Source organism: Eptesicus fuscus, chromosome 18 (genome assembly GCF_027574615.1).
Source record: "Eptesicus fuscus isolate TK198812 chromosome 18, DD_ASM_mEF_20220401, whole genome shotgun sequence".
NCBI classification, from domain to species: domain Eukaryota; kingdom Metazoa; phylum Chordata; class Mammalia; order Chiroptera; family Vespertilionidae; genus Eptesicus; species Eptesicus fuscus.
The window spans coordinates 6055688-6069281 of record NC_072490.1 but is presented as its reverse complement, the minus strand read 5'-3'; the positions used below and the strand labels follow the sequence as shown (position 1 = coordinate 6069281).

General features: G+C 52.8%; 1 protein-coding gene across 1 annotated transcript in view; it reads right to left on the bottom strand.

Moving 5' to 3' along the window:
* DLEC1 (DLEC1 cilia and flagella associated protein) overlaps positions 1–13594 on the bottom strand; it is a 45704-nt gene that overhangs the window by 26983 nt on the left and 5127 nt on the right. Inside the window, exons 3-10 of the mRNA XM_028132070.2 lie at positions 11337–11447; positions 9714–9913; positions 9267–9475; positions 7679–7757; positions 3840–3927; positions 3035–3208; positions 2245–2381; positions 976–1068 (exon numbers count right to left, since the gene is read on the bottom strand). Of these exons, the coding sequence (XP_027987871.2) occupies positions 976–1068; positions 2245–2381; positions 3035–3208; positions 3840–3927; positions 7679–7757; positions 9267–9475; positions 9714–9913; positions 11337–11447 (1091 nt within the window). The remainder of the gene's footprint in view (positions 1–975; positions 1069–2244; positions 2382–3034; positions 3209–3839; positions 3928–7678; positions 7758–9266; positions 9476–9713; positions 9914–11336; positions 11448–13594) is intronic.

Genomic DNA, 13594 nt, shown 5'->3' with positions numbered 1-13594 from the left:
TATTTAAAAAAATACATAAGGAATGCAAAGGGAAGAATACCCTCCGCTGACTCCCTCACTGCCCCCCCACCCCCCAGAATCCTGCTGCGTCCCTCTTCCTTTTCCTGGGGATCATAGGAAGATGGGATGAGGGGGGCATCCTGGCCTGCTCAGAGGGGACCAGTCCCAGTTCCTTAAAGCCATGGCGAGGCTCTGACAAGACCTGGGCTACGCCGAGAAGATCCAGCGTATAATTGGAAGTAGACAAGGACCTCTCAGCAGTAGACAAGGACCTCTCAGCAGTAGACAAGGACCTCTCAGCAGTAGACAAGGACCGATAAAGCCCTACGATGCCCCTGAGTCGGGGAGGGAGACAGGGACAGGAAGACATCCCGTTTCTCAAAGGCTCTTCCGGGGAACCAATGAGCAGGTGTGATGAGCAGAAGGGAGCACTTAAAGGGGCCGGTTTGGAACGGAGAACCCCACGGCCAGGGGGGTCAGACTCTGAGAGCTTCTGCAGAGGCTCAGAGCAACGCCTAAGGAAGGTGAGTCTTGCTGACTACATAACTGAGGATGAAACAGGAAAGAGAGAACCAAGCCAGTCATCACCCAGGTACCACCTTGGGGGGAGGGGGGGAAGAGGGGTGTCCAAGAGAGACTGAAGAAGCATGGGAAGATCCGGGAAGCAGCTTGGACGCTGGTGAAAGTGACCCCCAGGCTGACAGTGCGGACAAGCAATGCTCGGGTATCACGGCGGAGAAGCAGGGTTTTCTGCACTTGCTTTGGGAGAGAGGCCATAGGACAGTCAAGGGACATCCCCCCACCAGAATGCAAGGACACGCTCCTCCACAGACACCACCAAGGCTGGGACCTGGGGTGGGAGTGGGAATTTGGGTCCTGAGAACACAGAGACGACGGAATCATGCAAGCCGTTGAAGAAATAGCCACGACCAGTCATTCGGAGGAGGAACTATGTGCCCAGGTCTGATCACCCACCTCCATGAGTATCTCCTGCCCCGGAGCCAGCTCGAACACCGAAGGCATGATCCCAAAGGGAGGTTGCTCAACGAAGCCAGAGGTTGTGATAGCCTGAAAGAGAAGCAGCTTACACAACAGCTGTGGGAGGAACTGGAAAACCCAGTGTTCAGATTGCACACTTCTCTCCTCCCAACATCTGCTTAGCAATGGGAAGGATCTCAAGGATCAACCGGTCCCTTGTGAATGAAGAAACCAGATGAGGTTCTGGAGGTTAAAGTCAAGGACGCCGCAGAGCTGACAGCTGGTGCGAGGTACAAGGCTGCCACTGACAAGCGTTTCAGACACAAAGCAGGAGGCCTGAGACACGGCCTCACCCAGGAGGTTCGTTCCCAAACCACAGTTCTTGCCCTCCTACAGCGCCCTCCGTGGCAGGCGCCGGCTTCCGGCTCTGCCTCCATCCCCAATCCACCTCTGCCTATAAGCTCCTGAGTCCCAAGGGCAGCTGCCATCCCGTCGGCAGCCCAGGTGCCTCCAGCCCAGGTGCCTCCACAGGAACCACCTGCGCGTGCCGGGGACACCAGCCCCTGCCTACAGGTGCCTGGCGGGTAACAGAAACGAGTGAAACGTGTCTCTGGAACACGTGGCCCCGTGGATCTATCATTTGTTTGCCGGAGACACGGGCACAGAGAACGCTCTCCGCTGTAACAAACACAGCGCTGTGAGCATGAGGACGCGTGCGTGCCCGGCTGCTGCGGGGACGGGCGGAGCTGAGCACACAGGAGAGAGGGCACACGTGTCCTGCTTCCCGACGGGGCCACGGAAAATCCTGGTCCACGGCTGGCTGTCTCCCAAGTTTCCCAAAGACCCCGGAGATGCTGATGTTGATGTGAACGCTCCGGGAGATGGGTAAATGTTGGCTCCAAAAGAGTGTTTCAGCACCGTGCCAAGCAAATGTGCCCCAGAATGCAGCCGAGGAGGTGCCCATTGTGACCTCTGATGGGATTTTGCTACCACATGACTGCCTGGCTGAGCAAATGCAGTGACAGTGAGCCAGGCCCGGAAGGACACGGGAGCTGATACAACGTGCCCAGGGTCACACGCGCGTGAGTGGCACAGCCAGAGCCACAGCACGGTCTCCATGCACGCTGACCTCGTTCGCACGTGGCAGCGGGAGAGGCTATACGATCCCATTTTCTGCGTGTTCGCAACCCCGGTGCACAAGCCCCTCCCGCGGTCGCTTCCTCTGATGGGTTTGCTCTTCGCCCGGCCGCATGTGTGATCACTCACCCTGAAACTCGTGGGCGGCCAGGTCTTCTTGGGGATCACACAGAACTTGGCGGCGCTGAAGCCCACGTTTTTGCAGAGGAACGTGCTCACCTTCATCTCCCCGATGAGGCAGTAACCGCAGTCCAGCACGGGCGACACTGCAGCCACAGGGAGAGACGCGCAGGGCCCGCCCCTGGGAATGGGCCGGCTGCCCTTGTCCCCCTGAGGCCCAGCCCAGCACCCCGATCAGAGAGGGCGGATGGGGGCCTGCCCTGACCCCTGCTCCCACTCCTGGCTAGAGCAGCAGGGTCAGCACCCACTGGGAACTCAGGCCTTGGCCAGGGCCACCGCATGGCCCCGGGGGTTGTGGTCACAGTCCCAGCTGAAGAGGCTTGTGAGGGAGGGAGCCAGCCAAAGTCAGCTTTCCTGAAGAACCCTCCCCCCAACCCCTCATCCATCTCACCCCCGCCCCCCGAGCCCCATAGCCACGCAGGCAACATCCCCGCAAGGCTCAGGGCTCCTTCCCGGTCTCAGTGTGGCCCTGCCCGCTCAGGGGGGTCCTCCAGCCAGGGAAGCCCTTGCTGGGGTTAGCTGGGCTGCGGCCTCCTCCCCTGCTGTGCTAATGCCCTCAGCCTCCACTGGGAGACTGGAGACGCTGCTGGCAGGTCCCTCCTCCGCACCCAGAAGGCCCTGCCAAGCTGTGTGCTGCCACAAAGCGCCCAGGAGCCAGCAGTCCTTGTAGGGACTCGCCAACCCTGACCGAACCCCCGGGGTGGGGGTGGGGGGGGGAGGGAACAGGACACACACTCACGCGTCAGCACTGGGGGCGGCCTCCGGGCCTGCAGGGGGACCAGGAGTGGGTGGGCTGACTGGGTCTCAACCAGAATAAAATCATCGAAGTCCCCCAGGCAGTCGGGGAAAAACTGGACAATGTACTGGCAGATCATTCCAGGAGCCACCATCCCACCGTCTCCTGGGAACATTCCTGTACGTGACAAAAGCGACAGCTGAGGACCTGGGGACCAGGGCTTGGGCTGATGTGATTCAAACCGACGGCAACCGGAGGGACGAGCAGACCCTCCACGGCTGGGGCTGCTCTGTGAGCAAATGCCTCCGGGCCAAGGCCAGGCCACCAGGTATGTGTGTGCGTGGGGGGGCGCGGTGGGGGTCAGGGTGCAAGGGCGGGGGCCCAGGTCAAAACGCCAGGGTGGGGAGAGTGACAGGGCCCATCCACAAGGGTTAGGGGACGCCATGCCTGACCCCGTGGCTGAGCATTTATTTTTGTGGGCAACGGAGAGCTCTTTAAGATTCCTGAGCTGAATAAGGACAAGCTGTTCTTGAGAAACATATTGTCACATGGGACGCTTGTACTGGTGCAAGTGACAGCGTGGAGGGCGAGGGGAGGGCAGGACAAGGGCCCGGAGGGAGGCGATGGGAGAAGGAGCTGTTAGGATTGGAAGACCCCACAGGCGGGAACAGCAGGCAGGGGTCCCGCAGAGGGTGAGCGGCTCCCAGGGACTGCTCACGGCCCCGCTCAGGACACAGAGCAGGAGTCACCGGAGGGCCAGGCGGGCCAGGAACTGGGTGCCGCCTGGACAGCGGCCTGCCGTGCTCACCCAATCCCAGAGAGAAGTACGGGGTCGCGGGCGGGATGACTCGCAGGTAGCGGCTGGTCGAGGTGGTGTTCTGCAGGGAGATGGCCATCTGTGCAGAGGCAAAGGCAGGTCTCTGAGGCAGCCGCCGCAGGGGCGAGAGGCCTGCGGCCTGGGGTAGGGGTGTACATGCATCAGCTCGGCCACGTGTTGGGAACGGCTGAGCTGAGCGATGGGCCTGTGGGGATTCATGACGCTGGTCTCTCTGTTTTGTTTTCTTTTGGGAAAAAATAAGCTGCAAGGTTGAGCATGCAGGCGGAAACAGTCTGACCTGGTCTCTGCCTGCTTAAAAGGACAGCCACTGCGTGGGAAGCCTCCGCCGCGCGCCCGGCGGCCTCGCAATAACCGGGGAAGGTGGGAACCACCTGGAGACAGTGCTTCACACTGAAGACAGCGAAGCTCAGCCTCCTCCGCTGGTGGGGAGCAGGGCTGAGCCTCTGACCCACTGTCTTCTCCCCCACACATCCCGTGTGCCAGGGTCATCCTCGGGCCTTCACCCAGCCCAGTAAGCCCTGCCTTCTCCTTCCCTCGCTCAGATCGGGAGACCCCTCAGGGCAAGGCCTGGACCTCACACACCCTGACCCCCACCAGCACCCCGCACAGCACCTCGCACAGACAGACGAGGAGCTCAATACATGCACCCCTCTTTGCTTCTATCTCCTGAGATACTACACGGGGGAGAAAATGTGGAGATTATAACATGCCCGAAGTCATCCAGCTTCAGAAATAAACGTTAACAATACTGATGAAGGCCCGCCCCGGCCCCCGGCCAGGTAACAGCGACATACATTCGAAGCATGTCTTCACGGTTTTACTCACAGGCATGTCTTCCTAAACCAGCATTTAAGTCCACGTTGGGCAGCACAACATATTGCACTACTCTGTCGGTGAGCCAGGCCCGAGTGTGGAGAGCCCGTATTGTGGTCTTCGAATCCTAACAGCTCCTTCTCCGATCACCTCCCTCCAGGCCCTTGTCCTGCCCTCCCCTCGCCCATCATGCTACTAATGGCGCTGAGCATCTTTTCGTAGGTCTATTTGCCATTTGGTTTTCTTCTTGTGTGAGTTGTCAGTTCATAGCCTTCTACCAGTTTGCCATTTAATATACTCGGTCTCTTTCTTATTAATTTGTAGGCGTTCATAAATGCTGGGCACTGTTTCTTTATAAGGGATGTATCATAAACATCTCCAAGTTTATAACTCGTGTTGACGTCCAGACCTGTCAGGGACTCTTATCAATGTCAACCTCGTACGTCAACTCCCCTAGAGCCTTTGGGCCTCTTCCAGTCTGGGCCGCTTGCCTGCTACACGGGCTATTAACTATCACCTGCAGCAGTTTTTCTTAAAAATCTGATTTTAGAGAGAGACGGAGGGAGAGAGAGAGAGAAGCATCGATGTGAGAGAGATACATCGATCAGCTGCCTCTGTCCCGACCAGGAAAGGCACCTGAAACCCAGGTCTGGGAATTGACCCCACGACCTCCCGGTGCACAGGATGACACTCCAACCAACGGAGCCACACCGGCCAGGGCTCATATAGAGCAGTTTAAAAACTCGTCCCCAAGTTCTTGGACACCCGTCCCATTGAGAGGGGAGTCTGGGCCGACCTGAGCGACTTATGTGTAACCTATAGCAAGCTGAGGAAGTAATGGCTTTCTCTACTCCTTCAAGGTAACCGCCAAGGTCAGGTCATAAAAAGTGATGCCACCTCTACCTTGCTCGCTAGGAAACTCACCGAGAAACTCTGCTATTTACTTTGAGCTGCGTGTACAGTCCGATTACCCTGAGGTGGCCATTCTGTGGGGAAGCCTGGGCCACGCGGAGAAGCCGTGGCGGTGCTCCGGTACACAGCTGCAGCTCTCTGCTGACAACCAGCATACACACACGCACACGCATACACACACACACGCATACACACACACACACACACACACACACACACGAGTGCGCGCATACACCACACAATTTTTAAAAGTAAAATAGGGCATCCTTCATTGGCTCTCGATTTACCTTACTTAGCAGGGGTCGACAAGACGGAGAGGTAGACCCATATTCAACTATTCACGGATTCGGTTGGCACTTATTTGCTGAGGGCCTACTGTGTGCAGGCACCGATAATGAGATGGTAACACAAACCTAGAAATAAGCCTTGCCCTTGTCGGGCTCACTTACAGCCTAGTGGGAAAGATCAAAATAAAACTGAGCCACGGAAGAGCCAATGGTACAGAAAGAGGCTGCCATGGGGAAATCTAATCCCGTCAGGAGAGGGCAGGGTGGTCTTCCAGACAAGTGACAACTAAGCAAGCGGCAAGGGATGCGCAGCAGGCGAGGCCGGCCAGCCCTGCATGGAACTGGCTTTCATAGGGTCCCGGGCAGCTCCCCCTTCGCCCTATCGCTCCCCAACGAAAATTATTTTATCTCCCTTTCTCTGAGTCTTTGCCAACTTCCCCAACTGTCTTTGAAATGTGATAACCAGACACAGAAGTCCCGAAGATAACATATAACTAACAAGTTCAAGAGGAAAGTGAAATGATTTAACGTTTCACATGTAGGGCTAACATATCAGAATTACGGCTTTGCAAGTAGCACTCCTTAAACTGCAAAGCACAATTCACGCGGATGTGGAGGGATTGTCATGATTAGGCCTCGGTGTTTTTGCACCGGGTGAGCAGAGTTGGCAACTGCTAGGCTTGGTCTTGACCTGATTCTCCAGGGCGGTGGGAGGCTAGCACTAATTTGAGAAGGTTATTGGGGAAAAGGAATGAGGAAAATTGTCTATCTACGGCTCTTGGAGGAATCACCGGATATGCTGTTAAGTGAAAGGAACAAGGTGCAGAGGACAGTGAGGAGGAGACGGGGTTCCAATAGACCTACATATTTGCTTATGATTCCAAAAAGAAACAATGGAAGAACCCATGAAATAGTCAACTAAAGAGGTATTGAGAGTACACGGAAGAGGGGACAGGAATAGAAGTTAGAGGGAAAGTTGTCTTTAGAACAGGGAATCACAGCTAATCAAATGCAGAAGAATAACAGAATTAGAAATCACCATTTTGTAACCCCTAATTAAAAAAAAAATGGATCTGCCCAGCTGGAGTGGCTCAGAGGTTGAGCGTCGACCTATGACCCAGGAGGTCATGGTTGGATTCCTGGTCAGGGCATATGCCTGGGTTACGGGCTCGATCCCCATGTGGGGTGTGCAGGAGGCAGCCAATCAATGATTCTCTCTCATCATTGATGTTTCTATCGCTCTCTCTCCCTTTTCTGAAATCGATCAAAATATATTAAAATATAAATAAAATTGAAAGAAGGGAGAAATAAGAGATATTTTAACCAGATGTAATATTTGAATTCTGATGCAAAGAAACCAATTGTAAATTGACTTTCTAAAAACAAAACAAATGGAGGAAAATCAGACATGGGTGGATTTTAGTTGATATTAAGGAACCATCATTAATATTGCTGGCTGTGATAATCGTTATTTTTTTTTTTTTAAGTTCTTAGCTGTTAGAGATACTGAAGTATTAGATAAGAATGACATGATATCCAGGCTTTTCTTTAAAATACTCCAATGTACGCACGTGCCCACAAACAGACAGACAGCCACACACACACACACACGAGGAAATTGTGGGGTAATAGATGAAACCACATTTGCAGACTGGAGTTAACTATTGGGTGGTGGGCACACAGGGTTCACTATAGTCTTTTCCTAGTCTTGTGTATGGTTTTAGAATTTCATAATAAAAGCTTTTAAAAAATAAGGAAGCAGATGGAGTAGGATATATCAAGAAATAAGATTTCTACCTCATAAACGGATCCAATTTCATAATCTGTGAAAAATACGACTGGTGGGTGGGCGATGAACACCGGCACATCGGCAGGGCTGCGGGCAGGCAAAGCGGGGAGAAAGGCCGTCAGTCTCGTCCACGTGGTGAAATGCCATACAGTGACTGATTCACGTAAAATAAATACATCTGAGCCAGCACAGAGACTCACAACATGTCACTGGCTGGTTTCTGTTGTTGTTAAAGCAGGCTACGAAATAATTTCACAGCATCACTGAATCATTGTAAAACTATTTATAGCTACCTATGTCATTTTCAGTATGCATGGGGAAAACTCTGGATGCTTAAACACCAATATGTTAACTGAGATTTTAATATAGTCGTCTTTTCCAATTTTTCTTAATAAAAAAGATAGTATTTGTCTAATAAAGAAAGGTTAATAGTTTTAAGCCCATTAAGATTATTAACTCACGAAGCAACTCATTTCCTTCTTAAGGACAATTATGGGAATATAGCTAAAGGCACTCTCTTAAAAAGCACAATTTATACTAATTATTTGTGATTAATCAAATTTTAAACGTTTGTATTATCTAAGGCACATGAACCCCAATGGAAGGAGCACGTGGCTGTAGGGATTCCTCCCATTTGACTCAGTCTGTCCAGATGTTAGCGGACTAACACTGAGCCCTCTTCTTCAAGACTCTGGCAGGTCAGAAAAGCACAAACCCAGGACTCTGGGGACACCCAAAGGTCACGTCTAGGGGGAGCCCTGAAACCCTGCTCTGTTCCGATAATGACACCCTGTCCCCCTGCAAAAGTCTAGGATCCTTCAGACCAGACCCGGACCTTCTGGGGTTTTACTCTAAAGCAGCGATTTTCAACTCAGGGCGCACACAAACTAATTACTAAAACTCTGCAGCACCCCAAAAAACAGATGTTTTGTCGATCTGACAAAAAAAAAAAGAAGAAAGAAAAAAGGTATAATTTTGATTCATTTACACCGGACAGCTGTGGTTGGGTTGGCTGTGGTCATTCTTTGATTTGACAGCCTAAGGCCGTGGTCGGCAAACTGCGGCTCGCGAGCCACATGCGGCTCTTTGGCCCCTTGAGTGTGGCTCTTCCACAGAATACCACAGCCTGGGTGAGTCTATTTTTTAAATATATTTTTATTGATTTTTTACAGAGAGGAAGGGAGAGGAATAGAGAGTTAGAAACATCGATGAGAGAGAAACATTGATCAGCTGCCTCTTTCACACCCCCTACTGGGTATGTGCCTGCAACCAAGGTACATGCCCTTGACCGGAATCGAACCTGGGACCTTTCAGTCCGAAGGCCGACGCTCTATCCACTGAGCCAAACCGGTTTCGGCAGGGCGAGTCTATTTTGAAGAAGTGGCGTTAGAAGAAGTTTAAGTTTAAAAAATGTGGCTCTCCAAAGAAATTTCAATCGTTGTCCTGTTGCTATTTGGCTCTGCTGACTGATGAGTTTGCCGACCACTGGCCTGAGGGAAGAGAGGTCAGTGGCCCCGGCTAAACAGTCAGGCAGTGCGTGCTGTGAAGATTCTGACGGTTAGGTTTTCTGAGAATGCGAGTCGGGGAAAGACACACCTCAGCTCTCCACTCTGGAAGCCTCCCTCCGGCTTCCTGGGAGGAAAGATGAGGGACTTGCCTCCACGCGGCGTGTTAGGAGGGAAGAAGCGAGGGTTTCTCAGGAAGCAGGTCCGGCTCTCCATTTTGGCGAGGAGCTGCCGCTCCAGTTTCCTCTGGGGCATGCGCAGGTGGTTCATCCAGCTCTTATTCTGCGGTGGGCTTGCTTTCTTTGAGGCACAAACAGAGTCCAGAGTCAGTGCCAGCCGGAGGGATGTGTGTGTTGACATCGTGGCAACCGCATGACCCACGGATGGCCAAGGCCAACTCTCCTCTCTGCTCGGCTGTGGACTGAGCACAGCATCATCCTGCGTCCCTGGAACTCCTTCCCCTCATCATCTCCCTGCTCCCCCTCCCCCTCTCCCATCCCCCCCCCCCCGACCCCTGTGCACAGGCTTCAGCCCTCACCTTGGCCGTTTCTGTGGTCCCGCCTTTGGCCTTTAAAGAGGATTCCCACGTCAGGCTGTCCATGGTGTAGTCGGACTCGTCCTCAGTCTTCCGGCGAATCCTCCTGCACCGAGCTTCGGGCTTCTTGGTCCACTCCTTCTTCGGGGTGGAACGCTTCTCACAACTGAAGGTCAGTTTCAAATATCCAGGCTCGCGGTTGCCTAAGGCACCGAGGAAGCCAACTGAGGACCACGCCAAGGGGAGGGGCGGGGCATTTCTCCGGTGGACTGAACAGGCCACTCGAGGTTTTGCCCTAAACTTTCACATTTACTACCAGATGCACGTGCTCTTCAGCACACAGGTGGCTCCTGGACCGTATTTTAGGTCCCTGCTGGCTTAGGACTTGAGTGGTAGAGTGTCTGTTGTGGAACATGAGTGGGCCACTGTCACCCACACACGCATGTTCACATACCCCATATGAGAACACGCTTCTTAAAAGCTCACACAGGAGTCACCGTTTGTATTGGCTTCTTATACCTTTACGAACATCCCCTAAAGGTTAAATGAGAACATCCATGGCTAGCAAGAATGCAGTGAAACTGGTACCCCGCACATTCCTTAGCACAACGCCTGATAAGTCCTCAATGCATGTGAACTTCCTCCTCCTTTATCTGCATCAGAGAGTGGGGGTCCCTCCTCCTTTATCTGCATCAGATAGCGGGTGTCCAACTAACTTTAAAGGTCTGAGCGGCTTAGCCTCCCAGGACACTTGATGCTACTGCCGCTTTCCGGCCTTAAATCTCTATGCAGCTCAGTCCGCCTGTGGACTCTTCCCGCATCGGCACGCTCCGCTCCCTGGATCCCAATCTTCCCACCTCAAATGCCTTCTCAGCTCCAAAGCCCCAGAGATCAGCAAGGAGTCTCACAGACCAGGGCTGCTGGGAGCTCTTCTTCTGAGCCTGCCACCAGTAGGCCATCCTGATGTCTGGCCACAAAATCCAAACAGTGGCTCCCCCCAAAACTACCTCCCTGCTTAAGCCCACAACCCAGGTTCCCACCCCATTCAGTCTCAGATTATACCTCCCACATCACAAGAAACTAGCCCAATCTCTCTCTGTCTCTCTGTCTCTTTCTCACCCCTGCCCCCCCCCCCCCCCTCGCCGCCGCCCGTGTCATACACACACGCTCGTCCTTCTCTGCCTTCCTCCCCAACCATCCTCCCATACGCAAAGGGAGAAAAGGTGTTCTGATCCTGTACGGGATAGGGGAAAACCCCTAGGGCCATGCTCGAACTCCATCAGGAACTTGCTCCCTTGCTTATCTATGTCTCACTGAAACACACGTGGCTTTTGTATTTGATTTTTGTATTATGATTCCTTCAAATACATTTCTAGCCGTTTCTCTAGCTCTTGGCATCGGGTAGCTAACAAGAGCACCCTACTCCACATTGAAGAGTTGAGCCTTTTGCCTTGCAGGTGTCGAGGAGCATGCTCAGACCTGACCCTCCCAATAGTCACTATCAAACTTAAAGGAAAAGGGGGTGCCGAACCGTGTGAACAAGGAAAGGGCAGCAAAGATGGTCCTGCTACTGACCGGCTTCGCTGGGACCACGGCAGAGGCTCGGAAGGAGCGCGGAAGCCTTACCTTTAGGCGCCGAGGAAAAGGGCACTGGGTCGCTGTAGTAATCGTTCGGGCAGATCATGTGGTACTTCTGCAGCAACTTGTTGTCCACACACCATCTGAAGATGGTCTTCACTAAGTGGAAGGGAGCAAGGACAAGGCTGGTTCAAGCCAGACTGACGTTGGAGAAGCTACCCCCAAGCTCCCCTCATCCTCTGAGCATAACCATCTAACCAAAGTCTTTCTCAGAACCCCGTGGTAATTCTGAGATTTAGGAAACAAATCAGCAAGTTTACCAGCCACTTCAAAGAGGACAACCATGGGGCAAGGCCGGGTTGTGATATGGTCTGAGCTAAAATATTGTTACCGACAGAGAGGCCTGTTAACAAAACAGCACTGAGAGAAGTGTGGTAGAGTGAATGAAGGGCCACAGTTCTTCATTGCTTCCGTAGCCACATCCTTTGCCATGTGGCTCCTGCTTCTCTAGGCAGAGCTCACTTCGCCCTTGACTTTGGTCACACGATGGATGGGATTTGCTGATGAGATGTCGCCTGTGGTTTGAAATGTGCTTGTACAGCTGAGCTTCCTCCCTCTTGCGTCTTTGCCAACATCATGAGGAGAGCTTCTCTGCCCAGGAGGAAAGCTCCTGCCCCTTCATTTTGGACCCCAGCATGAATCCACGTGGAGCAGACCTGAGCCCAACCTGCAGCAAGGAGCCAAGTCCAGCCAGACCCACAGCTTGAAGCTGGTCCAGCCGACCAAGGCCAACATAGGTCATCTAACCCCCAGCTGACCCCTAGACACGTGAGAGAGAACATCTCATCTGAACAGCGTGGGGCGTCAATGATTAATATTTCTGGTTGATGAGCCAAGAAATAGTAGTCAAGACATCTTATTTAGAGGAGAACAGAAGAATTAAAGCTAGCAACGGCCACCTTTAGCAAATGGACTGAGGTTGAAAGAGGGGAGGTGGAGCATTTTTTCCAATGGACTTTATCTTTAGAGCAGTTTTAGGTTCTCAGCAAAACTGAGAAGAACGTACAGAGATTTCCCATGTATTCTGTCTATCCGCCCCCCCCCCCACATGCATAGCCTCCCCATTATCAGAGGCCGCCACCAAAGTGGTGCATTTGTTACAACTGACACATTATCACCCAAGGTCCACAGTTTACACTACGGCTCACTCTTGGTGCTGTACATGCTTAGGGGTTGGACAAGTGTAAAGTGACATTCATGGGTGAAGGCTTTTTGTATTTCACTAGAAGCTTTCCTGAATAACTTCATTTTCTTAAACCATGTATAGTAATACATTGCTAAAAAATTACGGAATAGAGAGGATGAGTGGAAGATTTGGAAGTTTGCAAACTTCGTTGCTCGCTCCATGAACCAGCATGGTGATTTTAAGTGACCTCCCTTTTGGAGGGTCCTATAACCAAGGGTAGAGGAGAGACAAGTGAAGAATGCATGTTTCTCCCATCATATGTTGTTTGGGGATTTTGAGATTTGGCTTAGTCCCTGTAATAGTCAGGGTTCAATCAGGAAAACAGAAATCACTCTACGTGACTCATGTGTTAAGGGTTGGTTTGAATGCAGGGGATTATGGAGGGGGAGAGAGAAAGTCAGGGGACCGTCATTATCAAGTTCAGCCAGCAGCCCTGAGGCTGGGGGCTCTTGAGGAGTTGCCCCGGAAGCTACTGTGAAATTCATGGCGGCTCAGTCATCTGCCTGCTACTGCTTCTTGAGAACGGTGGCCTCTCCTTGCAAAACTCACCAAGGGCCTCTCACCGTCGGGAAAAGGCACATTCTGGGAACTGCACCCCCATCTCCCCCCTCCCCGGGGCCTCTCCTTTCAACACAGAGACCTCAGCAGGGAGTGGCTGCAAGGCCAAGTTGACACAATCTAGCCCAGTTCTCAAAGGCTTTGGTGATGGTGTATCTGAAACATCATGAGTTCAAACTTTCATACGAAACGCAAAGACCACGTGGGAAGGAGATGTACCCTCTCCCTTCTGATACCGTTGCCTCCACAGTCCTCCCCCGGGGCGTGGGTGGCTGGGTGTTGGGTCTGCGAAGCAGGGAGCAGTTTGTTTATCTGAATCTTTGGAAAGTCTCTCTCCTGGTTGGGCCTGGATTATGTACCAGGTGAGCCTTGGAGAATCCTGCACTGGCCTTGGGGCCATCCTCCCCGAACTGGACAGGGTGGGCCTCCTGCACTGACCCCAGGCCCCTGAGCACGGCTCTGTAAGGGGTTGGGTCATCCAGTCCCCCAAGGTAACGTGGAA